General features: G+C 40.1%; 5 protein-coding genes and 1 long non-coding RNA gene across 16 annotated transcripts; 2 read left to right on the forward strand and 4 right to left on the reverse strand.

Moving 5' to 3' along the window:
• Positions 1–190: 190 nt before the first annotated feature.
• Positions 191–4,136, reverse strand: LOC104801459 (two-component response regulator ARR12). Of its 5 annotated transcripts, none has more exons than XM_010524745.1 (8): positions 3,469–4,136; positions 3,197–3,349; positions 2,917–3,096; positions 2,731–2,841; positions 2,490–2,651; positions 2,214–2,408; positions 1,709–1,785; positions 191–1,121 (listed from the first exon to the last, which is right to left on the reverse strand). In XM_010524745.1, the coding sequence occupies exons 1-8, from the start codon at positions 3,809–3,811 to the stop codon at positions 588–590; spliced, it is 1,755 nt and encodes a 584-aa protein (XP_010523047.1). In that variant the 5' UTR covers positions 3,812–4,136; the 3' UTR covers positions 191–587. The 5 variants fall into 5 exon arrangements, with proteins under 5 accessions (XP_010523047.1, XP_010523046.1, XP_010523048.1 ...); XM_010524744.1 differs by having other exon boundaries at positions 2,731–2,847; XM_010524746.1 differs by having other exon boundaries at positions 2,214–2,264; positions 2,731–3,096.
• A 167-nt stretch (positions 4,137–4,303) lies between these two features.
• On the reverse strand, positions 4,304–7,392 carry LOC104801460 (flap endonuclease GEN-like 1). The gene is made up of 8 exons (XM_010524747.1): positions 7,039–7,392; positions 6,673–6,849; positions 6,415–6,585; positions 6,127–6,308; positions 5,770–6,010; positions 5,549–5,684; positions 4,883–5,358; positions 4,304–4,725 (listed from the first exon to the last, which is right to left on the reverse strand). The coding sequence occupies exons 1-8, from the start codon at positions 7,231–7,233 to the stop codon at positions 4,489–4,491; spliced, it is 1,815 nt and encodes a 604-aa protein (XP_010523049.1). The 5' UTR covers positions 7,234–7,392; the 3' UTR covers positions 4,304–4,488.
• A 303-nt stretch (positions 7,393–7,695) lies between these two features.
• LOC104801463 lies at positions 7,696–10,551 on the forward strand. Of its 2 annotated transcripts, none has more exons than XM_010524754.2 (3): positions 7,696–8,745; positions 9,404–9,506; positions 9,640–10,551. In XM_010524754.2, exons 1-3 carry the CDS (start codon positions 8,059–8,061, stop codon positions 10,212–10,214), a joined length of 1,365 nt encoding a protein of 454 aa, XP_010523056.1. In that variant the 5' UTR covers positions 7,696–8,058; the 3' UTR covers positions 10,215–10,551. The 2 variants fall into 2 exon arrangements, with proteins under 2 accessions (XP_010523056.1, XP_010523055.1); XM_010524753.2 differs by having other exon boundaries at positions 7,698–8,745; positions 9,404–9,530.
• On the reverse strand, positions 8,499–15,703 carry LOC104801461. Of its 6 annotated transcripts, XR_769893.2 has the most exons (17): positions 15,557–15,703; positions 15,261–15,351; positions 14,898–15,072; positions 14,696–14,801; positions 14,387–14,469; positions 14,265–14,291; positions 14,017–14,162; positions 13,823–13,906; positions 13,627–13,707; positions 13,413–13,474; positions 12,983–13,213; positions 12,468–12,716; positions 12,036–12,151; positions 11,864–11,953; positions 9,414–9,595; positions 8,669–8,944; positions 8,499–8,591 (listed from the first exon to the last, which is right to left on the reverse strand). XR_769893.2 is itself a non-coding variant. In XM_010524750.2 (16 exons), exons 1-16 carry the CDS (start codon positions 15,608–15,610, stop codon positions 11,636–11,638), a joined length of 1,623 nt encoding a protein of 540 aa, XP_010523052.1. In that variant the 5' UTR covers positions 15,611–15,702; the 3' UTR covers positions 11,546–11,635. The 6 variants fall into 6 exon arrangements, 5 of the variants coding, with proteins under 5 accessions (XP_010523051.1, XP_010523052.1, XP_010523050.1 ...); XM_010524750.2 differs by lacking the exons at positions 8,499–8,591; positions 8,669–8,944; positions 9,414–9,595 and adding an exon at positions 11,546–11,765 and having other exon boundaries at positions 12,983–13,054; positions 13,157–13,213; positions 15,557–15,702; XM_010524749.2 differs by lacking the exons at positions 8,499–8,591; positions 8,669–8,944; positions 9,414–9,595 and adding an exon at positions 10,891–11,016.
• A 1,574-nt stretch (positions 15,704–17,277) lies between these two features.
• Positions 17,278–22,636, forward strand: LOC104801466 (SPX domain-containing membrane protein At4g22990-like). Its single transcript, XM_010524758.1, has 12 exons — positions 17,278–17,362; positions 17,692–18,022; positions 18,483–18,559; positions 18,665–18,785; positions 19,033–19,344; positions 19,504–19,608; positions 19,736–20,187; positions 20,464–20,756; positions 20,847–21,022; positions 21,120–21,310; positions 21,437–21,570; positions 21,680–22,636. The coding sequence occupies exons 3-12, from the start codon at positions 18,507–18,509 to the stop codon at positions 21,916–21,918; spliced, it is 2,076 nt and encodes a 691-aa protein (XP_010523060.1). The 5' UTR covers positions 17,278–17,362; positions 17,692–18,022; positions 18,483–18,506; the 3' UTR covers positions 21,919–22,636.
• LOC104801465 lies at positions 21,306–21,830 on the reverse strand. Its single transcript, XR_769894.1, has 2 exons — positions 21,739–21,830; positions 21,306–21,598 (listed from the first exon to the last, which is right to left on the reverse strand). It is a non-coding gene; the product is annotated as an uncharacterized LOC104801465 (long non-coding RNA).
• Positions 22,637–22,658: the final 22 nt, after the last annotated feature.

The following is a 22,658-nucleotide window of genomic DNA, read 5'->3' on the forward strand; positions in this document are numbered from 1 at the left end:
TATATATATATATATATATATATTAGTATTCCAAGATATTATACAGAAACAAAAGAGAGCATTTAATTAAAGCCGGAATCACCTCACAGAGAAATAATACACTCACACACACATATATATATATATATATATAGTGTGTGCATTTGTATGTAATAAAATATTTCAGAATTTAAAAATCACATATAAAGGAAAGATGAAAAGCCCAACAAAGTTATGGTTCAGCCCGTAGCTGATTATATCAAGCAGGCTGAATCACATTGGGCCAAATGAGGCCCACATGATACTGTCTTTACCACAAACGTTGTTTTTGACCAAAGGAACTCTTTACTTCCCTTTCTGCCGAAGACAGATTAATTGATGGCCATTTATAGAAAGACAGAGGAACAAGCTCCAACAAATCTCCTTGATACGCTTAACAAATTACGATATTGCCACCCAAAAAAAAAAGAAAAAAAGAAAGGGAATCCCTGTAAGGGAAGAAGAGAAGAGAGAGTTTGTTGGGAACCAGGCAAAAGCAAAGTCCATCGAACAAAAGGGGGGGAGGAGAGGAAAGACATCACAACTCAACCTCACAAGGGGGCAAATACTCAGAAGCCAAAGAGAGAATCGCTGAAGAAGTCTTCCGGAGACTTGCGAGGAACATCAGGGGAAGAACCCTGTTCCTCTTGCAGAATGTCTTGTTGTAGCTGAAGAAGCTGCTGCTGCTCATACTCAAGCGGAGCAAGGTAATCATCATCATTGTTCAGCAGATCTGCCAACTCCAGCACGTTTCCAAGGAAGAGTTCTGATATGTCAGACACGTTTATTTCTCCTCCATTGACAACAGCCTCTCCTCCCCCCACCACATTCGCAGCAGCAGCAGCAGCAGTGTTTTCTTCCGCATTCTGTCGAGGATTCTTCTCCACCGTATTTGCAGTGCCACCACATTTACGCTTACACTGACGCATTTGTGCCCACATGTGATCGTTGCTCGAGGACTCTGCCGGACTCAGAGGAGGAGCAATGCCCCCAATGGAAGACTTCATCATCGGATTGGTGTTCTCCATAGACTCCGGAACTATTCCCCCGTCATGGGCAAAGGACCCTATCTGGTACATGGTCGTCACTGACATACCTAGTTCCTGGATAACATAATACCACAACAGCAATATCTAATGATGTGTATGACAGATATCCTTAGGCGAAGTATTCTTCTTTTCCAAAACTAAGCAGATGATATAACATGACATAATCCAGAGCACCACATTTTAGGGCACAAATTTCCCAGGAGGCAGGCCTAATTAGCTTATATACACTAGAGACCAACTGAATTGGTCCATTTTACTTAATATGAAGTTAAAAAAAAAGAGTATTCAGCCCCTACTGCCCAGAAAACCAAGAGGATGGAGATGGTCAGTGAAGACATGTGTGAAGGTAGTTTTGTTTTTTCTAAACCTCCAGAGGGCATTTCTGAGAATAGGGAACAGCAAGGCAGAATGCCTTTGGGTTCTTCTTTCACAAGTTTCAAAACAATCCAAAAGAGTCTTTTACGGATACTCCGGATTTTCAAGGGTGGCAAGCATCCCAAATGCAAGCGTAAGGCTATGCATGAGTCCACCAAAAACACAGATGGGAGTGATTAAATTCAGTATCAGAAGCTAACTTAAGCAAACTTTGATGCCCGTATGAGATATGAGGATATATAATAGTCAAGTGCAAAGAGATGAACCTGTACATGGGGCAAAATATTTGCCGCTGTAAGTCCAGTGATGTTCACATGCGGAAAGTTTTCATCCAGATGAGCTCCTGATTATTAAACGAAAATAAGGAAAAACAAATAATCGGATATTAACGATATTAATGAAGCGGACGCTTACAAGAAAAAATGAAAAATCATAAATGTTACCAATTTGGTTATTCGAACACATATACTAAGATTAAAAATATATATATATACCAGAAGAGGATGCTTCAGTGAAAAGGCATACATACACAAAAAAGGAACAGTTGAAAAATATACCAGAAGAGGATGCTTCAGTGAAAAGGCATACATACACAAAAAAGGAACAGTTGAGTTTTACGAGTAAGAACTGTTTCAACTTAAACTTTAACCTACCAAGATATCTCAGACACTCCAAAACAACTTACACAATGAAACAGTATATTCAATCTGTAGCACATCACCTACAAACTTAGAATAAGAACATAAATGGAGATAAAACAGAGATACTCACCATTGGGTCCAAGATCTCCAACATTTTGCGGGGATCTGTTTCCCAGCTCATCTGCATAAACCAGTTTAGGTAGCTTCTGAATTCCCAACTCAGGGTTACCACCATTTTCTTCATATGTATCCATCTCAACTTGTCTCTTTTTCTTATTGTAGTCTAGGTTGAGTTCATTTGCATGCAACGGAATCTGGGTTTCTTCTTTATATGATCGATGGAGATTAATTAAAAAGCCTGAATGTAAAACAAGAATGTAACAGGGATTAAGACAGAAAGGCTCACCATCAATTCCTAGAATGTGGATAGCATCTGGGGATCTATTTTGAATTTCATCCACACAAGAAGATTTCAGTATCTTCTGGTTTCTCAGCACATAATTATCACCTTCTCTGGGTATCTCTGTCCCTGATCTTTCTTTTCTCTTCTTGCCTTGGTTGACTTCATCTGCATAAAATAGAGTTGGGAGATTTTCATCTGATCAGTGGAGGATTCCTAGTACAAGACTGCAACGGGAGATGCTTACCTTCAGTTCCTAGGCCACAGACATATTGCACGGATCTGTTTTGCAGTTCATCTGCACAAATGAGTTTTGGCTTCTTCTGACAATTATCATCATTGACTTCTTTATGTTCTTCTGCCTCTGCCAGTTCGTTTCTCTTATTGTCTGTCATATGATCTTCGGCATGCAATGGAGGTTGAGAATCGTTACCTGATCCATTTTGCTTTGTTCGGCCTGCATCAAGTTGATTCAGAACACCCCGTCTGCTGCTGATTGTAATCTGCCAGAGGTGTTTCAAATCACCCATGACAAATGGCTTCACCAGATAATGTTTCGCACCTTTGAACATACAGCCTAAAGCGCTATTCACTTGCCCATCTGTACCCATAACTAAAACATACAGGGAAAGGAAGAGCAATGATTAATAACAAGCAACTTATTAACTGAGAAATAAACAAATAATGAAGCAGAAGAAGGTGATTTTGCTTACCAACAATCGGAAGTTTAGAGATCCCTGTTATTGTCTCAAGAAGCTCGTATTTGTCCATATCCGACAAGTGAGCCTCTGTCATGATAAGATCAATCTCTCCCTCTCTGTCCCTTAAGATATGCAGTGCATCAGAGGCTCTATCGGCAGTCACCACTGTGGGATGGAAAAATGGCCAATCCCAGAAAACAAACAATAGATGCAGTCAGAAACATGAGAAAGATGTGCTGCCTTTCTCAAAATGATTGCGTCAAATATTAGGTTCATTGGCTTACCCCTATATCCGGATTCCTGCAGCATATTAGAGATAACCATCAAACATGATGGATCACTATCCACGAGCAAGACACATATATCTTCCGGTGATCTCCCGGTGCTTTTGAGAGTTTTCCCAGAGAGATCCTCCTCAATGTTCATGATTAGTGCAAACAAACAAAACACAAACAATAGTACGGTGATGAAAAGCTCACAAGCTTTAGAGGACAAGAGAAAACAAAAGACTAATTGCACGACAATACTCGCAAGCACCTTTATATATGATAGGGCGGAGAAATCAAGAACGGGAATCCGGTGTTTAAATTTGGTAGGTGCAAAATTACAAGCATCTAAGTGATTCATATGCCAAATGTACAAATTTCTCAAAACAAAATCTGGCGCTGGATGCCTTTCATTAATACATTGACGAAATCACGAACAAATGCAATGAATAATTACAATTATGTAACATAATAAAACATATTTCAGTAATATTATTAGTCTCATTAAAAACTACCATACAGGGAAAAGATAAGAAATGTAATGAATAATTACCTTTTAATGAGTTCACATACCTCACAAGGCAATGTGCCACCGACAGTTGTTGATTAGTCCAGGGCGTAAATCACCAAACAGAAACCGGATGATATGCTACATGACTAACAATCACATAAATCTAGACAGTATCTGATGACCCAAAGCGAGCAAATTCATCAGATACCACCCTGCAGGAGTATGCTTCTGAGGAAGTAGGAAAATGGATTAAAAACAATGCACTAAAGAAAAACCTTTACAAATCATTTATCAAAGAAGATGTTTAGAAGATGATTAAACAAAAGAAACACGCCAACGGTCTGATAGAGAGTTAGGCATTATATTTATGCAATAACTTGTACCCAAAATTAATTACATATACTTCTTGGCTACCACTTCACAAAAAAAAAAAAAACTACTTAGGTGCTCGAATTCAATATAACTTGAGACTAGGCAGAAAGCTTTACGCAACTACAAATTTGTAGGTGTCCAGAATCAACAATGACCTAGCCAAATAAAAGACGACGTCTTACAGACTTCGAAAGGTTTGAACTTGACTGACTCCTCTTTCCATTTGGCACCCTTTCAGCTGAATGGTTAGAGCCCTCTCCTGGATTTGCATGAGATTGTGCTTTTTTTGAGCGGTAAAAGTCAGTAATACTCTGTTGGACACCAATTGATCTTGGTGATCGCAATTCTGATTTCAAGCTCGGGACAGATTTACGTTTTGATTCTTGTAATTCCTGACAGTTCGAAGAATGCAGAAATGGAATTATGAGGCAGTTAAAAACCAAATATATCTGTCTGCATGAATCTATATTAATTATTCGTTTAAGGATTATAGCAAAACCATAAAACAACATGCTAATGTAGAAAAGCAATGACTAGAGAGAACCATACCTTCTCACGCAAAAAACAATCAGCTTCATCTGGGAAAGCATATTGAACGAGTCCTATGCATTCATCCGTTAACAAAAAGCAGTCACCACCATCATCATGAACCTGAGGTTCAGTTAAGCCATCCAATGGATCATTAGGCTCTTCATCGCCAATCACACTGTCTTGCAATACCTTTGTTTCTTCAGGCTGACAATCAATCATAATACTACCAGGCGTAGTAGATACATTTTTCCTCCACCTCACCACAAACGACTGATGTCCATATCTAGTTTTTATGCACTGGATAGAATGAAATTCATACTGGTCATATAGCAGTGGCTTTGAGGGGTTTCTTGCCCTTTCTCTCAGATACAGTGTCGACAACATCGGTAGCATCATTTTTCGAACATAAGACGGCTCCCACCGGAGTTTGAAAACCAAGAAATCCACTACCATTTCAGTATTGGGAGTTCCAAATGATATCGAACAGCCATCCTCTGCTTCATGAAAACAGTAAAGTACAGATAATGATCAACAAGGATACTCCAGCACGATCACTAAATTAACATGAAAAATAAAAACAAATTTTGCAAAAAGAAAGCCAATGAGAAGTTTTTTTGAGAAAACATTACATAGGCAAGGGAGCAGCCAAAGTGGACATAGCAAAATGTAAGATATCACACCTACCTGCTAAGTCCCTGGAATTACCACATAGATAAAGTTCAATAATCTGGTCGTTGGGGAATTTTGGCCCTAGGGTAATCTTATCACAGACTTTTATCCACAAATTCTCAATCTTCTTAAGCTCTTTCACATTACGATCCTGCTTTCAGGAGAGTCATGTCATTGCTACCATTAGAAGAATGTAGATGCCAGATTTATAACTGCATGTGGAGGATGGGCATTACCTCACAACAGAAGGAACATCCACATCTAAACCATGATGGTTTTTTAATGCAACCGCTACTACAACTGCAGTCCTCACAAGAAAACTTAAGATGAGTTCTCTTGTTACCAGGATGCCCACAGTAGGAGCAGTGAGAAGATCGTTTCATTTGCGATCTTCCATCCAATTGAGCTTCATCCCCATCTACAGATTTAATCTCACTGTGGAGTGAAGGTTTTAACCCCTTTCCGATGTCATGTAGCCTGCACAAAATATTTCAGCGGAAACAAGAATGATCTTCACAATATAACACTGAACAGGAGAAACACTGGCGCAACAAAAAACAGAACCAAGCATAAAATCAAACTTCTATATTTACCTTTCAAGTATCTCGTTTTCACAGAAATCCCGGACAAAGCACACTGCCGTATCGACACCAATCCCTTGAACACCACACAAATCATAGTCGTTTCCAACCAAGAGAGAAATGGCTATGAAGTGTTTCCGCTTCAGACCAAGGCCAGCTTCGATATCTGACATATGATAGCACTCGAAAGGCTCCTACACCCAATGAAAAGCAGACGCTCCAATAGCAGAAACAGGAACATATAAACTGAAAATGCCCAGCAACGAGAGTTTGGACACCAATGCACGGCTTTAAACTCACCCTTGAGTTAGGCTTGATGGATTTGATCACACATTTAGCCCCAAAGAGGAAGGCATCACTGTCAGGAGTGATGCAAGCATCAACATGTCCATCACTGTTTAGCTGTGCACAGAGGGCTTCAGCCTCGCCTTTGGCTTGTATTACCGGCATGCCAAGCAGTTCAAGTAGTTCCTACAAAACCAAAAATCAGCAAAACACTAAACAAGCATCGAAAAAGAATAACAAAAGATCACCAATCAGAACTGGAATCTAACTCACCACACACTCCCTCACACATTCTGAAAACACCTTATTTCTCTCAACCGAGACACCCTCTACAATCACAGGCAAGTTGGGAACATCGATTCCAGAACACCGGAAAAATCGTGCTATTCTTGCCGGAGATTTCAAGGGCGAAGGTGTTCCATCGACCACAAAGACTGGGTACGCTCCAAACTGCAAGATCATCGGCAACATTATCGTCACCATCAACAAGTATTCTTGACAAACAAAACATGAAATCCGGGAAGACGAAAAGAAAAAACCGTACTTTTAAGCCAAGAAAACAGAACCAAAGGAAGCAACTGTGAAAGAAAATTCCATTGTTAAAAAAAAAACAAAAAAAAAGAGAAGGAAAAGGAGGACCTTGGAGAAAAGGTTGATGGTACGGAAGAAAGTGAGCCTGAGATGAGGCTTGCGGACAAAACCCTTAACGGCGGTGGCATGCTGGACGATCCAGAAGGAAAGATCAACCGCAACGCGTTTATCTCTGAGGGAATCAAGCCCTTCGTGTCGCGCGTAGGGTTTTAGAAAATCCCAGAACTTTCCTCCGACACCCATCGATTCCCGTACAAACTGAAGCCAACGAGGACTCGTGGAATACTTACCGTTAGAGACAGAGAGACGATGCGATGAATGATGATCCACTTTGATCACCCGCCAGGGTGCGGGCCCCGACAACCTTTCCTTCACTTCAGCCCACCACTCTTAAGCCCAATAATCTGCACCCACCCACCAAGGTCAAAACTACAATTACTTTAGATAAGGAAATAATCTTATAAAATAATAAAAAGTAGAAACCCAACTAACTTTAAGAGGGAGATAGAATTATATTATTAAAAAAGCATATTTAATTTTGTCAGAAGAAAAAAGCAAATGGTTTTGAAATTTAAATAAATTGTTTACAAGGGCCACGACTCCTGATAGTATACTCTCTAGTATCTATAGTTTCATTAACAGTGGTCGTCACTGAGTCTCCAACAAAATCAAATAACTAACCTTCCTAAGATCCAGCCGATCAAATCTCCCCTTAATATTAATTATTAAATAATACCTATGATTTTTTTTTTAAAAACCTCTAAAAATCTCACAAGCCGAAACATCCAGGCTTCCGCGTATTTTGTCTCATTCACTTCCCCAAGTTCCAACTAACTGAAAATTTTAATCCCAGTCCAGAGACCCCCTTTGTCTCTTTCTCACTCTTGTGATCATCTGGAGATCTCCATCAAGAAGCTACCACTCTCCTTCTGGCCACCTCTCTCTACAAACACACACTCATATATATATAACGCTCCTAAACACTTCACTCTCCCCACTTCCCTCTTCTTACACCTTATCTCTCGTTCTGTCTGATACATTTGTCTGTTCAAGACGACGTCACTTTCTATGTCTGTTCAGACTATTTCCAGTTCAGAAGCGTACCTGAGTCACCAAAGAGCACGTTTTGGAATGGAACGTGGGGCAAGATTGCTCAAAGACTGCCTCTTGGAAGATTCGAACTCATGCTCCTCCAACGGGTTCAAATCATTTCCTAGACAGCCTCTCCTCCAGCCATTCCCCATCAAACCCAAGAAAGAAGAATCAAAGGCAATCCACAGGAAGACTTTGCAGGCGGTCATTAACGCCATCAAGAGCCTCCGTTTCACCGCCGTTAAATCTGCCCCCTCCATCTTACCAAGGAGCCTTTCACGTAGGTTGTCCAAGAAGAACGGCAGTAACAAAGTTAACCAGGCTGATATAGCCGTCCGAGTCAAAGACATCGTGCGTTGGAGATCATCCAGGGACTTGCACCAGGACGTATCACCACCGTCCGATTTCGAACCGTCCACGGTGAATACAACCACGACTGGCTCAACCACAAGCGGCACGCCTTGTAGCAGTTGGTGTGACTCGGATTTTACTTTGGAGTATCTGCCGTCCTGGGGAGGTAAATTAGAGGACTTGGGTGAAAAGGACGTTGGAAAAGAGAACTGCGAGATCGGTAAGGAGGATTTACAGTGTGTCGGCGAAGATTCTTCCACGGAGACAACGGCAGCAATAGTAGCCGACACTAACACTCAAGTGGGACCTGAGGTAAGAAACCGATGAATCATAACAATAATAATAAATTTAATAAAAGATCCAATCTTGGGGTTGACTTTGCTTCAACCGTACGGTCGACCATAATGCACGTGCAGCTGTTTATTTCTCTTTCACGTGTAGACAAAACACTGCCCACTTGGTTGGTTTCTGTTAAGTCATGGCCCTTGTAGGGGAGTAGACGCTACTCGTCCTGCATCGCCATAAACACATTTATTTATTATAATATTACACGCATTATTATTTTTTTGATAAAAATATTACACGCATTATTGTACTTCAACATAGATGGATTTGTCGCTATTTACTTACAGGATGCTGAAATTAGTAAGGGTATGTTTAGTTTTAAAAAAAAAAAGTAACTGCATGCACAAAAGAGATATTTACAACAAATTTATGTTCTATTTCCAATAATATACACCTTTTATCAATTCCTTCATGAAACCGATTTAAGACGTAGCTATTAGGCATCCCAAGAACAATAGACGGAAAACATGATATATTATTACCCAACATGCTAGTTTTGCTATGGATCAAACCGAAAGCACGAAAATGGGTCTTCAACCATGCCTGAGATGAGATGCTTGATAATAAATTGAAATATTATGATGTATCTGAGACTAATATGCAGTAATTACTCATGAATGATTAGGAGGACTTACAATGTGATGGGGACACTGACCACAACAGCCCGGTTTCAGTTCTTGAGGTTGAATACGAGGAGGATGACGGCGGAGCATCGGACGCTTCTCTCGGTCAGTGCCTTGACAATGTAGAAAGTGCGCAACATTCCCTTCTTTCCAATCAACAATGGCTTCTGACTTGCTTTTCCGGCTTTTGAGAGCTAATCATTCACGCAAAAAACTAACTTTATTCACACATTGGCAGGAACTAAACAAAAGCTTATGCAAACGATCAAACGGTTTGAGACTTTGGCTAAGATCACTCCTTTCAATTTAGACGAATGGGAATCAATTGATGAAGACTCTTGCAATGGAAGGGCAGAAGAAGATATTAGCTATAATGGTGACACTTGCAATAGTCTTGACAGTGGAACTGAAGACGAAGAAGAAGCAGGAGAGGTTGAAGAGAAGGCACACCAGCTGTGGAGCCAAGTCAAGGAGGGGTGTGCAATATGGATTCACGAAGAACGTCTGATAATGGACTTTTTCAGAGATGAAGTGATGAAAAGACTGTGCTTACACCATGAAACCTATGGAGATCGAGAATTTGAGAACCAGTTGGTGGGCAAAGCAAAGGAATGGATGCGTGGGGAGAGACTCACGGAGATTGAACATGGATCGATTGAGCAGAGGAGAAAGGCATGTCTTAGGGAAATCGAAAGAGGAGATTGGAACGGGAAACAGGTGAAGGAAGAGGGTGAGGAGGTGGCTGTGGGGATTGAGGATGGGCTTTTGGATTTGCTAATCGATGAAATGCTAACTGAGCTCTACCAATGGTGATTCCATTCCCCTGAAATATGGGAAAAGCTTTGATTCTACTCACCAGATGAACAGGAGCAAACTCAAACCACACTGTTCTTGAAGAGCTTCTAAAGCATAAGCTGGGGCTACCATGGCCAAGAAATCTGCAAACGGAGATAAAAACATCTATGAACCTCATTCATGTTCTGGAAGCTTTAGCATAGATGTCGGCAAGCAGGAACAATTTTGCTTAGGGCATGACTCATGCCCATGTTTTACTCTAGCTTTCTCGGAGGAATAAAACAATGTACATTTACTTTGTCATTTCGATGTGGCAAGCAGAAACAAATTTTGATTAGAGCATAGCTTATGCTCCTGTTTTGCCCTAATTTGCTCTTCCATGGCTATTACATACGAGAGCACTAGTCTCCTTGTACTCCCGTCTCAGTGCCAGGCCGCAAGAAACAAAAACCACAAATCCAGCAAACAAACCAGACAGAAACCGTAGCAAGTTCTGGGAACACCAACCGATATTCGAAAACCCATTTTCAGAGACAAGGACAACAATCGTCCCACGTCGGAACTATGCAGTGAGAACCAAAGAACGTGTGGGTATGGAAGACGAGAATCGACGTATAGAAGCAGGAAGAAAAGAAGTCTACATCCAGAGTGCCATAGGATTCATCTCAGAAACAATCATCAGCAAAGAGAACCTCTTACGCAGCTGCTCAAACTAAAACCCAAATCAATATCAATCAATTGCGAAGCTAGGAACAGCCATTACAAATGAAACTTGATCAGCATCTACCAGCGACACATTAATCGCGAAAAACTTGCATACCTGAAAGTTCAGAGATAACATCCTGATCAAAGATTACAGGCGCCGGAAGACGTAAGCGATGCCAGAAAATACGAATCTCCAAAGCATCCAGGAAAAGAAAGTTCAGAAAGAAGAAGAGTCAGAGAAGGGATCAACAAAGAATGGGCGACGGGAAAAAATAACTCGCCGGGAAGATACAACCGACGCCGGGAAAAAAAAAAGAATACGAGTACCAAATGGCAGAAAACGGAGACTGAAAATGAGCGGGAGGGAAAAGTTTGATATGTTCCCGCCTTTTTTCCAGCCGGTGCCGATCTGACATTTGGAGCACAAAGCGTGCGTCCTACACGTGTCAAATAACTTGGTTTTTAAAAAATCCTTAATTGGGCCGAACAGCCCAAAGAACTAAACAATGGCCCATAACTTTTAACGACTCCCTCATCAATGACATTTTTTTCTTCTTCAAAGATCGAACGAGTCTCTTATTACCGCTCCTAGTCAATCTCTCGTTCGTTTCTTTGAAAACCAAACACTATCAGTACACCTATACTGGAGCTATCAAAGTGTCTAGATTCTGGTTTATTCAGGCATAATAACGTGGGCGTTCAAATAATACGTGAAGCAGTTGGATGGAACAAAGTCAGAGGGGTAGAGAGAGAGCTAAATGGAGAGCATGCTCAGCTTCTTTCAAGAAGAATCCTGTGAGCTCCTTTTGTCCCTTACGGTACACTGCACACCCCCACTTGTTCCGGCTCATCCCTTCTCCCCCTCTGCCACCAAAATCTCTCATTTATCTCAAGCTACACTCTCCTGATTTATATATACATGTAGATATGCCGTCTACCAAACCCTTAGGGTTGTTTCTTACCTTGAACCAGTTTGCTCTTTGGGGCTGTCAGAGACACATGCCTTGTCAAGCAGCTCTTCTGACCCGGAGTTCTCTTCTAGATCCATCATCCTGCATAAACGTTCGCAGTGTTCACGACTAATTCTAAACCCCCGACTCGTGCTGGTTCACATATTAGCATCTGATTGCTTACTTTGCATTAAGGAGATCCACAAGTAACTGCAAAGCTCCAGAATCCCCACAACCTTCCCATACAGCTACCCTGACTTCGTTTTCAGAAGCTTGTTCATCAGGTCTCGACTCAACAAGCTCCAACATTAAAGAAAGGAGAGCGTATCAGTAATCAAACGATGCATCACAACTAAATCAGCTGGCGACATAGAAGGTCACCTCATTTGACCTCTATTTTTCCACACCATTTACAAATTAGTGTATTGTTATTTTATAACATGCTTCTGTGTCACAGGTCAGCTTCCATATGGGGAGATACACTGTTGAATGTCTCAAATTTCTCCGACTTAAATTTCATAACATGCTTCTGCGTTATTGCCCAATATAAACAAAGGCAGACCAGGATTTTGTTTAAGTTAATAAGATACCGGGAGAAGTGAGAGGAAAATCTTACCTCCTCAAGCATCGCTGAGACTTTGAAAATCTCATCTTCTTGCATGGATATCGTCCTCAAGGCTGCCATAAAGTCTTCTGGGAATACTAACTTATTCAGATATGTGGGTGTCTGACGCTTGCCAGACCAACTGAAATTACAGGGCTGTTCTCTTTTGCTCACATCAGTTTCCCGAAGCTTTGATGTGACTTTTGGGAAGAACCCATGATCAAGCAGTGATTTAGGTAAGAGACATCGTAGCTGAGCTTTCTGTGAAGCGAGTTTCACAGATAGACTATTAGAAATTGAAAATACATGGATAGTGGAGATATATCCTTGATATGAAACGAGACCATATTAGACCGAAACCAGTTCTGACAAGTTGACTTGAAAAACTCATTTAAGAGTATAAGCTAGCTTGTAAGAACTAAGAAGATGAACTTCAATGTGTATAAATCTTCAACTAACCCAATATCCACTCAGTATTCAACCATAACACAAGATTGTATAAGATAGTGTTACGAATACTACTGCACCTGAGCTTCAAGAAGCTGCCCCTTGGAATCAGAAAAGGGGATGCTCTTAAGCGCCTCCACCGGATAATGCACCTGAATACATGCAATGTTATTACACCTAATAATGAAATTGATGTGCATCTTCTTCGAAAGTATCGCAAGTAGAGAAAGATGATGTCTAAAAATGAACCCTACCATGAGATAGTCATCTGGGTTATTCTCTATGACAAATCCATACAGGTAGAGTAGCTCCTGCATACAGCAAGGAGGAGAGATCTCACCCAAACAGAAGACTAAATGTAGATAATCACAAATGCACATACAGAGGATGGAAAATTTTAATGAGAAGGGTGAGCATTCAATTCATTTTGCTTTCTCATTCGGCTGTAGAATACTACAAGTACAAGGAAATATGTGTAATAGCCTGAGATGCGAAAATATGATTATTTACCTCATTTCCTTTGTTACCATAACTAATGGTGATCTCCTTGTTCAGCGTAGGATGTTGTTCAACTATTCAAATTACAGAAGCATAATAATAGTATTACATATAAGACCATGGAAAAGAAAAAAGAAAGCTATAAATAAGAGACAGAGGCGGGTCCATCGTTTCTTAGTAGATATCCTGAACGTGAGGATCCGAGCACAAACAAAGAATTGCTAACCAGAGAGAAGGTACATGGAGAAAGGAACTCCAGATACTGATCCTGTTCCATCAACTTCCCAAGTTGCCACTGGCTTCAAATCTGTACTGCCATAACCACATCATATCAACTCAAATTTATCAACTATATCAACCAAATGGACAGGACTGTGTGAATTTGAAAATAAGATATTTTTTCTATAGAAAAATTACCATACCATGATTGCAAAAGTCAATGCCGGGGACAAGTCCCTCAACCCACACAGTTTCTCCATGTGTTATGGACTCCTCCACTTGACTCTCTACCCATGAGTACGCAAACAGAACATTTACATGACAAAAAAATATCTAAATAAGAAAAAGGTGAAAAGAAAAGGCGTTGTAACCCGTCAACAAAAAACAATAAACTTGCCTTTTTCAGCCTTCACATTAGCTGATTCGGTTGCAGGTACACAACTGATTGATGAACAACTGCCTGGATCTTGCCGGCTTTGTGGAAACACATAAGAATGCGGAAGAGGGATGTTCAAGGCACGACTCCAGAATACAGAATTTGCCCTGACACAACAGAAATGGTCTCAGGATAGTCACCCGCCCTTTAAAAAACACTTCACCAAAATGATTGATAGAGGATATAAAACCACTAGCCAACAGACATACCACAGGAAAGAATCAAAGCACACCTCGCTGCAAAGAGAAGACAAGTAAAATATGTTTAGCTCACCATCCATTGACTAAGATATTTTCTGAATGTAGTATCGAATGTGCTCGAGTCTATTTACCTTTCAGACCCGCCATCGAGAATAAGAAGTCTTTTCACCAAGCCCTCCACCTTCTCATTATAAAGGGACATCAACATCTTCTTCTGAAAAGGAAAAATTTGTCAAACATAAAGGAATTCGTGACTATAGGCTTTCAAACAATTAACATATTTGTAACGGATGAGAAAGAAAATCATAATGTGGATCTTATATCCACTAAAAGGATTACCATTGATAAAGATGACTATTTCTATTTTGGTGCAGGGCTGCTAACTGTATACCCCATGCACGACAGTGGACTTAATTTTAGTATAAACCTAGACTATTTACCTGTAACTCAGTTGCACGATACAAGTTCGTTCCCTTCAGCTCAGACATCTCATCATCAGTGAACCAAAGAGGATTGCCAAATCGGGTGGGAAGCATATCAAGGTACCTATCACATACTTTCTCGGCAAATTAATCCTATTAACCTTACATTCACAAGTACTAAAGCACCAAAGCAAAGCTCTGCCAAGAGGCGCAAACTTACGGCTTCCACGAAGAGTTCTTACGAAGCCGCTCCACCATGAGGAACAAAATCATCAAAAACCTGTCATCTACTTCTCCTTCTTCGAACATTTTCTGACACTCTGGACCCAAGAGAGGGTCTTGCAAAACCCTCATAGGGGTAATGGCCAAATCAAGAGGAACAACCAGCAAAGAACCTGAAATTTTTCAGATCTGGACCAGAATTCAACCCATTCTCCCACAGAACCAAAGCACAACAACCCAAAAGAAGCTAAAGGAAACAAAACGATAGACATCAAACTATCGTACATGGGCTTCCCATGTATGCGTACATGCAAAGACAAACTGAAACTTGACACCAAGGCGAAACATGAATAGAAATTACCGTCAGAAGTCTCACTGGAGGCAAAGATGCCGAATCCTTTTCTGGGTTCAGAGTACTTGATGTTGCAGCCTCGCAATTCAACTCCATTCACCTGAGTTGCAGACAAAAAGTCATCAATTGAGATGCAAAGAACACAAAAATAAAAAATGTAGACAGATCACGTGTAATGAAAAAGAAAAAAAGGAGATACGAAAGCCACGAGGGGAGGGAGATGATCATATGATAGGAACGGAGGATCGATTCAAATAAATTGTATGGATAAACCAGGAAAGCAACAATGTGGAGAAGAATAGAACCTGAAGCCAATCGAGGAATAGTTCCAATTTAGCGTCTTCTTCGGCTATCGCCATAGTTTTTGTTGAATCGTATGGACGGAGAAGACGAAGCACGGAGAATAGGGGTTTAAGGGAACATCGCAGACTCAGAGTAGAGGGGGTTTACAGCCAATGAGCCAAACACGCCCTTACAACAGGATGTGAAAAACGATGTCGTTTTAGCTTAGAATATGAATTCACACCTTTATTCATTAGCATAAGGCCTCATATCTGATGGGCCTTTGAATCCATAATGGGCTTATTACGGAATAGCCTTTGACCTTCGGGAGTAATCAATCATGTAATGTTGCTTGATTTTTTTAATTAAATACTCGAATATATATTTTTTTTATGAATTGAATCGCTAATATCGACAGTTGAAAATACAACGGATCATGTAAAAAAACAAAAGGGTAAGAGAATACGTAAACTAGAGGGAAAAGGAAAGCATGGTAAAGACAGACGACCACGACCAATCCAAGTGGAGTTGATTGTATTTTTATTTTTTTACCGGACGAATGACATCACATAACAATCAGCCATCCCCGCAATTGAGATTACAGTGTAAAAAGTAATAATATATATATATATATATATATATATATATATGTGCGTGTATGAAGTAATTCGTAAACATAAATCGACCGATAACTATATGCACCCGTTCATATAAATTCAACATGACGTTGGGCCAACTAACTTCTACAATAATGACAGGAAGAAGAATTGTCATTTTACATTTTTTGAGGAAGAAATTATTTTGGAAGGAAAAAAGGAAAGTGACAGTTTATGGTTTGGTCATTGACGTCGAAACGCCTACATATATATCTAATCCAAGCCTTTTCCTTCTCCATGTTGTTTATTATTATTATTTTTGTATGAGATTGGAACGTTGTTCTTTGGTCCTTTCAAGATCCGACATATCTAAGCGGATCTCTTCCTCCATCTTTGAAAGCTCACCGTCCTCAATCCGGGCAATATATCTTAATACGATAATTCTAAATTTGAATTACACTTTTGTTGGACAAAATTATGTATTTTATTTAATCTTTTGCTTCGGAAGGCAAAACGCCAGAATGTTTGTGACTGATTATTATGTACATATGAGTAAGTTCGGTTCCATAATCAGATTTTCCTTTATAATACTCCACCATGTATGAAATATATAAATGATTATTGCGCAGAACGGATGTTTACTGTCTGAGATATCGTCCGGTCCGAAGAGATGTGAGATGTTGTCCGGCCCAAAGGGAGAATATCCTGCACAAACTGCTCTTTTTTTTTTGTTTGTTAATTGTTTTATTCTATGGAAAACGTTGGAAATGCGAATACTTGTGACTCAGTTCGCAATGAAACTATACAAAGTGAGATAATAATTGGCATTCCACTAATAAAATAACATGACTGCTCCATTACCAACAAAAATTCACCGAAAAGATAATAGTCATTGACCTTTGGTATTACGAAAAGACGAAAGCTGGTACATGATATTACTAAATGAGTTAATGAACACGTGCTTGACGCGAAGGCAAATGGTCTCTGGACACGTCTGTCTCATCCATTGTGGCCTGTGGAATATTCACCGGATTTTCACTCGTCTTTCCGTTATTTTATTCGACTTATGAATGAGAGATATAGTAATTAATTAATGATATAATATAAGAGAGTGGAGGCGGGCATCTTGGAGAGTAAATTGGCTTTCACTCACATCTATCGTCCACTCCCACTTCATTTTCCGCATCTTCTGGTTTCCTTACCTTGGTAGATCAAATTTCTGCATCGCCAGACGTAAGTATCTTCTACTTCTTCCGACATCAACTATGATCATGTCCTTTATTCTGGTTATATATGCATGCATGCATGGGATATATTGTCTTGTACACAGAAAACGTTCGATTATCAGTCTAAATTCATTTCTCATGATCATCCTCTCTGCCGTAGAATTACCAATGGCTATATATGGAAATATATCCCTTTTCAAATCAAATATGAGTATGGATTTGGGATATCAAATTTACGCAAGTTCCGCGCATGTTTTTTTCCCGTGGAACGAGTGCAAAAGACATGCTTAATCAGCGTCTCCTCGTGAATATAATTTCCGACCATATGATTTGAAGGGCTGTCACCCAGGAAAAAAAAAGGGTATATTAAGCGGGCTCAGTTGGAGGTGGGCCCAACCGAAGGCTCTGTACTCTCTCCCTGGCCTGGAGCCTCTCTTTGAATGTTCTCCCTTCAACTGATTGCTCAAATTTCGCGCCTCTCACTCCCCAGAATCGTGACGGTTCCTAGCGTCTGCTATTATTCCACATATTCTTCGAATCAGAGTCCGATTCTGTGTCCTGGCTTAAGGAGGCTTTGATATCCGAGACTTTCCTGTTCTTCGTCTCGTGTATTCTCTAGCATTACTTGTTGTCTCTGGTAGTTCACTAACTTCACGCCCCCTTCCCGGTAATGTTTCTTTCAATTTTACACTTATCTTTCTGATTAGGGTTTAGTCTGCAATTCTAGTTGATGAGTGGGTCTCGGTGTTCCAAGAACTCAAATTCTTTCTATTCTCGAGCGGTGTTTCCTTCGTTTAGCAAAGAGTGTAATGCACATGCGCATGAAATCCGGTCATCCATGGTCATAATCAACCTCATGCCTTCAAACGCTGAGGTGATTCAGGGTGTGACAGATTTTCCTAGTTCGGGTCAAGTGCATATTATTTGATAAATCGTATCATGATTGGCCATGCCGTCGAAGATATGAAATGATTGGTGAATCATCATCTATTTCCGGGAAAATTCTACCAGGCAGGAGTTAATTTAGTGTTTTAGTTCCTTGTCTGATTCTTCCGACAGCGAGATATTCACAATTTCTTATCACGTGATGAGTAATGAATTCCGCGTTTCTGTGGCCAACTTTGTAGGGGATCATCCTTACCAGAAAGAAGATGGTCGCCTTTGGGAAGAAGTTGAAAGAAAACCAGATTCAAGAATGGAAAGGGTATGAAGTTATTACATTTCATCTGTTTCTTTCATTCATGTTGTTTTGTACTGGTCGAAGGTTATAGTTTTTCATTTGTTTCTGAAATGTGGCTATGCTTTTCAGATATTATATCGACTATAAGTTTTTGAAAAAGAAGGTTAACCGGTATTCGCAACAACTTGACGTTGGAACCCAGGATCCCAGTTTTGTTCTCTGGGACTTTTCCAAAATGCTGGATGATCAGGTAAAATAGCGCAGCAAGGATTAGCAAGGAATCTGTGCCTATATTGAGAATTTTTGTGAACAGGGTTTTGTTATTCACTTTTTAATTCTCATCTGTGATGTTTTTGTTAGGGGCGTGCCATAGGGATATTGTTCTTTGATTTTCCATATGCATGAAGTGGGTTTAACATTCTATAAGCAAAAGAAATGTTTGATTTAGCTTGTGAGTTTTGTGAATGACACTTGCTTTCTTGGTTTTAAAATTTTAGATTCAAAAGGTTGTCTTATTTCTGCTGGAAGAACAAGGATTGCTGGCGCACAGATTATTGTCTCTTGGGGAGCAGTGCAGTGATCTTCTACAACAGGGTGAAAGAGCCAGCATCTGCAAAATAGAGCAAGGATACAGACAAGTTGGACAAGATCTTTTGAGGCTGGTTTTTTTCCTTGAGATGAACGCTACTGGTCTTCGTAAGATCTTGAAAAAATTTGATAAACGCTTTGGGTATAGATTTACAGACTATTATGTCAAAACTCGTGCAAATCACCCTTACTCTCAGCTCCAACAAGTGTTCAAGCAAGTGGTAAAGTGTTGTTACTCTTTTTATCTTTTTGTTTCTGCTGCATTATCAATGCTGTAAATGCTCAGATTGTTTTCTCCTTCCTGCACTTGTATAAAAAACCTCCGATAATTCCTGAAAGAGGTCTGCCAATTTATACTCAAAACAACGTATGATGCATAGGGTGTTGGGGCTGTTGCTGGCTCCATTTCACGCAATCTTGCAGAACTCCGGGACCATCAGGGAATCTACGTTTCAATATATGATCAGCCCATTTTATCAAACACGGTATGTTTTCAAATTCCTAGATATCTGACTCAGTGACCTTTGCAATCGCGTGCTCTTTCTTTTATCTGGGATGCAACAAGGCATTTGTTGTGTTCTTTCCAGTGATATGAGAATTCATGTTCTGCAGGACCCTTTGGTTGATTCTATTAATGCAGCTGTTAACAGGCTATCAAACTCGACCGACTTTCTGGAGTTTCTGGGAAGACATGCATTTATTATATCAGGAGACTCGGGTCAGCTAGAAGATTATGCTGCTGAAGAGGAATTTCATTTCATGTCTCTTCTACTGAACTTGGTGAACGCTTTCCTGTATATGATCAACACCTACATCATTGTCCCCACAGCAGATAGTTACTCACTCAATCTTGGAGCCGCTGCGACTGTTTGCGGTGTTGTGATTGGTTCCATGGCTGTTGCTCAATTGTTTTCTTCGATTTATTTTAGTGCATGGTCAAACAGGTCTTACTTGAGGCCACTTGTGTTCAGCAGCACTGTGCTTCTCATAGGCAACACATTGTATGCCCTGGCGTATGATATAAATTCTATAACAGTTCTTCTGGTGGGCCGCCTTTTCTGTGGGTAAGTTTTTATACTATCATCTCTCAGTTTCCCTTCAACTTAGAAAACGCTAGCTAGTGGGACTAGACCAATGCTCAGAAGAAGGATCAATCCTGTGTTGTGTATTAATCCTGTGTATGCAGCAGTGAGACACGAGTTTGGTCTTAGGAACTTTTAAATCCATTCTCTGTTGAATGAAATGCGACATATGTGCCTTTTGTCTTCTGATGTTGTTAGACGTGTCTCTTTTCCGTTGTGAGTTTGTTTGGTTTATTCTGCGTAATTTTGTGACCTCAGGTTAGGTTCTGCAAGAGCCATCAGTAGGCGTTATATAAGTGACTGTGTGCCACTAAAATTCCGCATGAAGGCTTCTGCTGCATTTGTTAGTGCAAGTGCGCTAGGAATGGCATGTGGCCCAGCTCTTGCTTGCTTATTTCAGACTAACTTCAAGATTTTCAATCTCACTTTCAATGAGGATACATTGCCCGGTTGGTTTATGGCTCTTGCGTGGCTATTCTATTTGTTGTGGTTATGGATGTCCTTCAAGGAACCTGTTAGAGAAATTAAAGAGGGCGTTGTTCCCCAGGAAGGTAATCTAGCTCCTCCACTGCTCTGATCCCAAGTTCAATCATATATATGGGTAACAATGTCAAATCTTAAAACCAAGTTTACATACGTAGGACCCTCAGCTAAGTACACTTTCAAGAAAAATCTTGAGGCACCGTTGCTCTTGCAAGCCGAAGCTAAGCAAGAGATGAGTAATGAAGATGAGGATTGTGAGGAAGACTCTGAAGAAGACCATGAGCCTGTCACTTCACTCGTCTCAGCGTACCGGATACTTTCGCCTTCGGTAAAGGTAATATGTTCGGTCAAAGTTCAATCTTCTCGGATGCCATGTGAGTAAGCCTCATAGCATTTTAAAATGAAAACATTCAGCTCATATTTACTGCCAGGTTCAACTATTTGTATATTTTATGCTCAAATATGCAATGGAGATTCTGCTAGCCGAGTGCAGCGTCGTCAGTACGTATTACTTCGAGTGGCCAACAAAGACAGTTGCGGTTTTTCTTGGGTTCCTTGGTCTAACTGTACTCCCCGTGAACGTTATAGTAGGACACTACATCAGCAACATGTTTGAAGAAAGGTAAAAAGCACTCGACTGGATAGGAAATTTCCTGAAAGTTGTACAAATAATGGCAACAGCTCCTGATTCTATCAATCTGATTCACCAAATTTAGGTTAATGAAGATGGTTTTATTCTTACTTTCAGGCAGGTAGTGGTAGCCTCAGAAATCATGCTATGCATTGGGATCCTTTTCAGCTTCAACGTCTTTGTCCCTTACACGGTTATTCAGTACATTGGCTCAGCATTTGTGACGTTTGTATCTGCAGAAGTTCTTGAAGGTAATAAATCCAAGAGGCATCTGTCACACTGTGGATATATATACACACAAGTTGATGCTTTCTTGAGGCGATAATGAATGTCTAATTCTCTCATAACATATATGTGCAGGAGTGAACTTGTCGGTGTTATCGAGGGTGATGCCATCAAGGCTATCCCGAGGGACTTACAACGGAGGATTGCTTTCGACAGAGGCTGGGACGTTGGCCCGTGTGGTGGCTGATGCTACCATTACGCTTTCTGGTCACTTCCCTCAGAGTTGGCTTTTGAACCTCACTTTGATCCCTTCACTTGTCATTTGCTTCTCCTCCATTGTTGCCACCTCCTTCTCTTACAACTCTCTTTACTGAACCTCTCTCTCTCTCCTCCTTTGCTTCACCCTCGCGTGTTTCTGTGTATTTTTAGCTCCCAAGTTTGTAAACTATATATACTCAAAGAGGCATATATATGATTTACATCATCTTGTGGAAGTGGCTCTGTCACTTTTTGCTTTGAAAAAATGCAGTCATTACCAAAAGTATCATTAGATTGATGATGATAAGATGAAATTAATGTGTACAATCAAATCCAAATCTGGAAAGAGTCATTGGTAAGATAACCATATATAATGGTTATCCATAAGCGTTTGAAAATTCATGTGCATTTTGCCTTGGAATATCAATTCCGGTACACACTATATAAACACGTTATATTTTCTTCTTCATCTCTTGAGATTGCTTTTTAGTTGGAATTATATTTCTTTGTTTTGATATTATTTTTTCTAATCACTAAAATGAAGCTAATCGATATGAGATTTAAGTAAAGCCCATTTTATAAATCATATAAGGAATATAATGTTTAGAAAATTATGGAAATATAAGTGAAACAGATAGAGAAGAAACTCAGAAAACGAATGAATTTTTACTGCATTTCATAAAATTTCATCCTTGCCACATAGGTCCATAACAACAACTTTTTATATACAAAATTATACTTATCTGAATAAATCTTCATCATCCACGTGTTGCGATATTGGTTGGAGAAGAAGCATCTTTGCTGGATATTGTGATTCTGTTAGGATTTTTCAATACAGTAGAGTGATTTCTGCGAT

Source organism: Tarenaya hassleriana, unplaced genomic scaffold (assembly GCF_000463585.1).
Source record: "Tarenaya hassleriana unplaced genomic scaffold, ASM46358v1 Cleome7, whole genome shotgun sequence".
Classification (NCBI taxonomy): domain Eukaryota; kingdom Viridiplantae; phylum Streptophyta; class Magnoliopsida; order Brassicales; family Cleomaceae; genus Tarenaya; species Tarenaya hassleriana.

Coding starts and splice junctions, on each gene's coding strand:
- LOC104801459 (XM_010524741.1), bottom strand. CDS start 3,811: ATGAATCACTTAGATGCTTGTAATTTTGCACCTACCAAATTTAAACAC. Junction 3,350..3,468: donor GCAGGAATCCGGATATAGGG/GTAAGCCAATGA, acceptor TCCATCCCACAG/TGGTGACTGCCGATAGAGCC. Junction 2,652..2,730: donor CTGTGGCCTAGGAACTGAAG/GTAAGCATCTCC, acceptor TATTTTATGCAG/ATGAAGTCAACCAAGGCAAG.
- LOC104801460 (XM_010524747.1), bottom strand. CDS start 7,233: ATGGGTGTCGGAGGAAAGTTCTGGGATTTTCTAAAACCCTACGCGCGA. Junction 5,685..5,769: donor GATGTTCCTTCTGTTGTGAG/GTAATGCCCATC, acceptor TCCTGAAAGCAG/GATCGTAATGTGAAAGAGCT. Junction 5,359..5,548: donor TAATTCCAGGGACTTAGCAG/GTAGGTGTGATA, acceptor TTCATGAAGCAG/AGGATGGCTGTTCGATATCA.
- LOC104801463 (XM_010524753.2), top strand. CDS start 8,059: ATGTCTGTTCAGACTATTTCCAGTTCAGAAGCGTACCTGAGTCACCAA. Junction 8,746..9,403: donor ACACTCAAGTGGGACCTGAG/GTAAGAAACCGA, acceptor ATGAATGATTAG/GAGGACTTACAATGTGATGG. Junction 9,531..9,639: donor GTGCCTTGACAATGTAGAAA/GTGCGCAACATT, acceptor ACACATTGGCAG/GAACTAAACAAAAGCTTATG.
- LOC104801461 (XM_010524748.1), bottom strand. CDS start 15,610: ATGGCGATAGCCGAAGAAGACGCTAAATTGGAACTATTCCTCGATTGG. Junction 15,352..15,556: donor TATTCCTCGATTGGCTTCAG/GTTCTATTCTTC, acceptor TCTGCAACTCAG/GTGAATGGAGTTGAATTGCG. Junction 11,954..12,035: donor GTGGATCTCCTTAATGCAAA/GTAAGCAATCAG, acceptor ACGTTTATGCAG/GATGATGGATCTAGAAGAGA.
- LOC104801466 (XM_010524758.1), top strand. CDS start 18,507: ATGGTCGCCTTTGGGAAGAAGTTGAAAGAAAACCAGATTCAAGAATGG. Junction 18,786..19,032: donor CCAAAATGCTGGATGATCAG/GTAAAATAGCGC, acceptor TTAAAATTTTAG/ATTCAAAAGGTTGTCTTATT. Junction 19,609..19,735: donor AGCCCATTTTATCAAACACG/GTATGTTTTCAA, acceptor CATGTTCTGCAG/GACCCTTTGGTTGATTCTAT.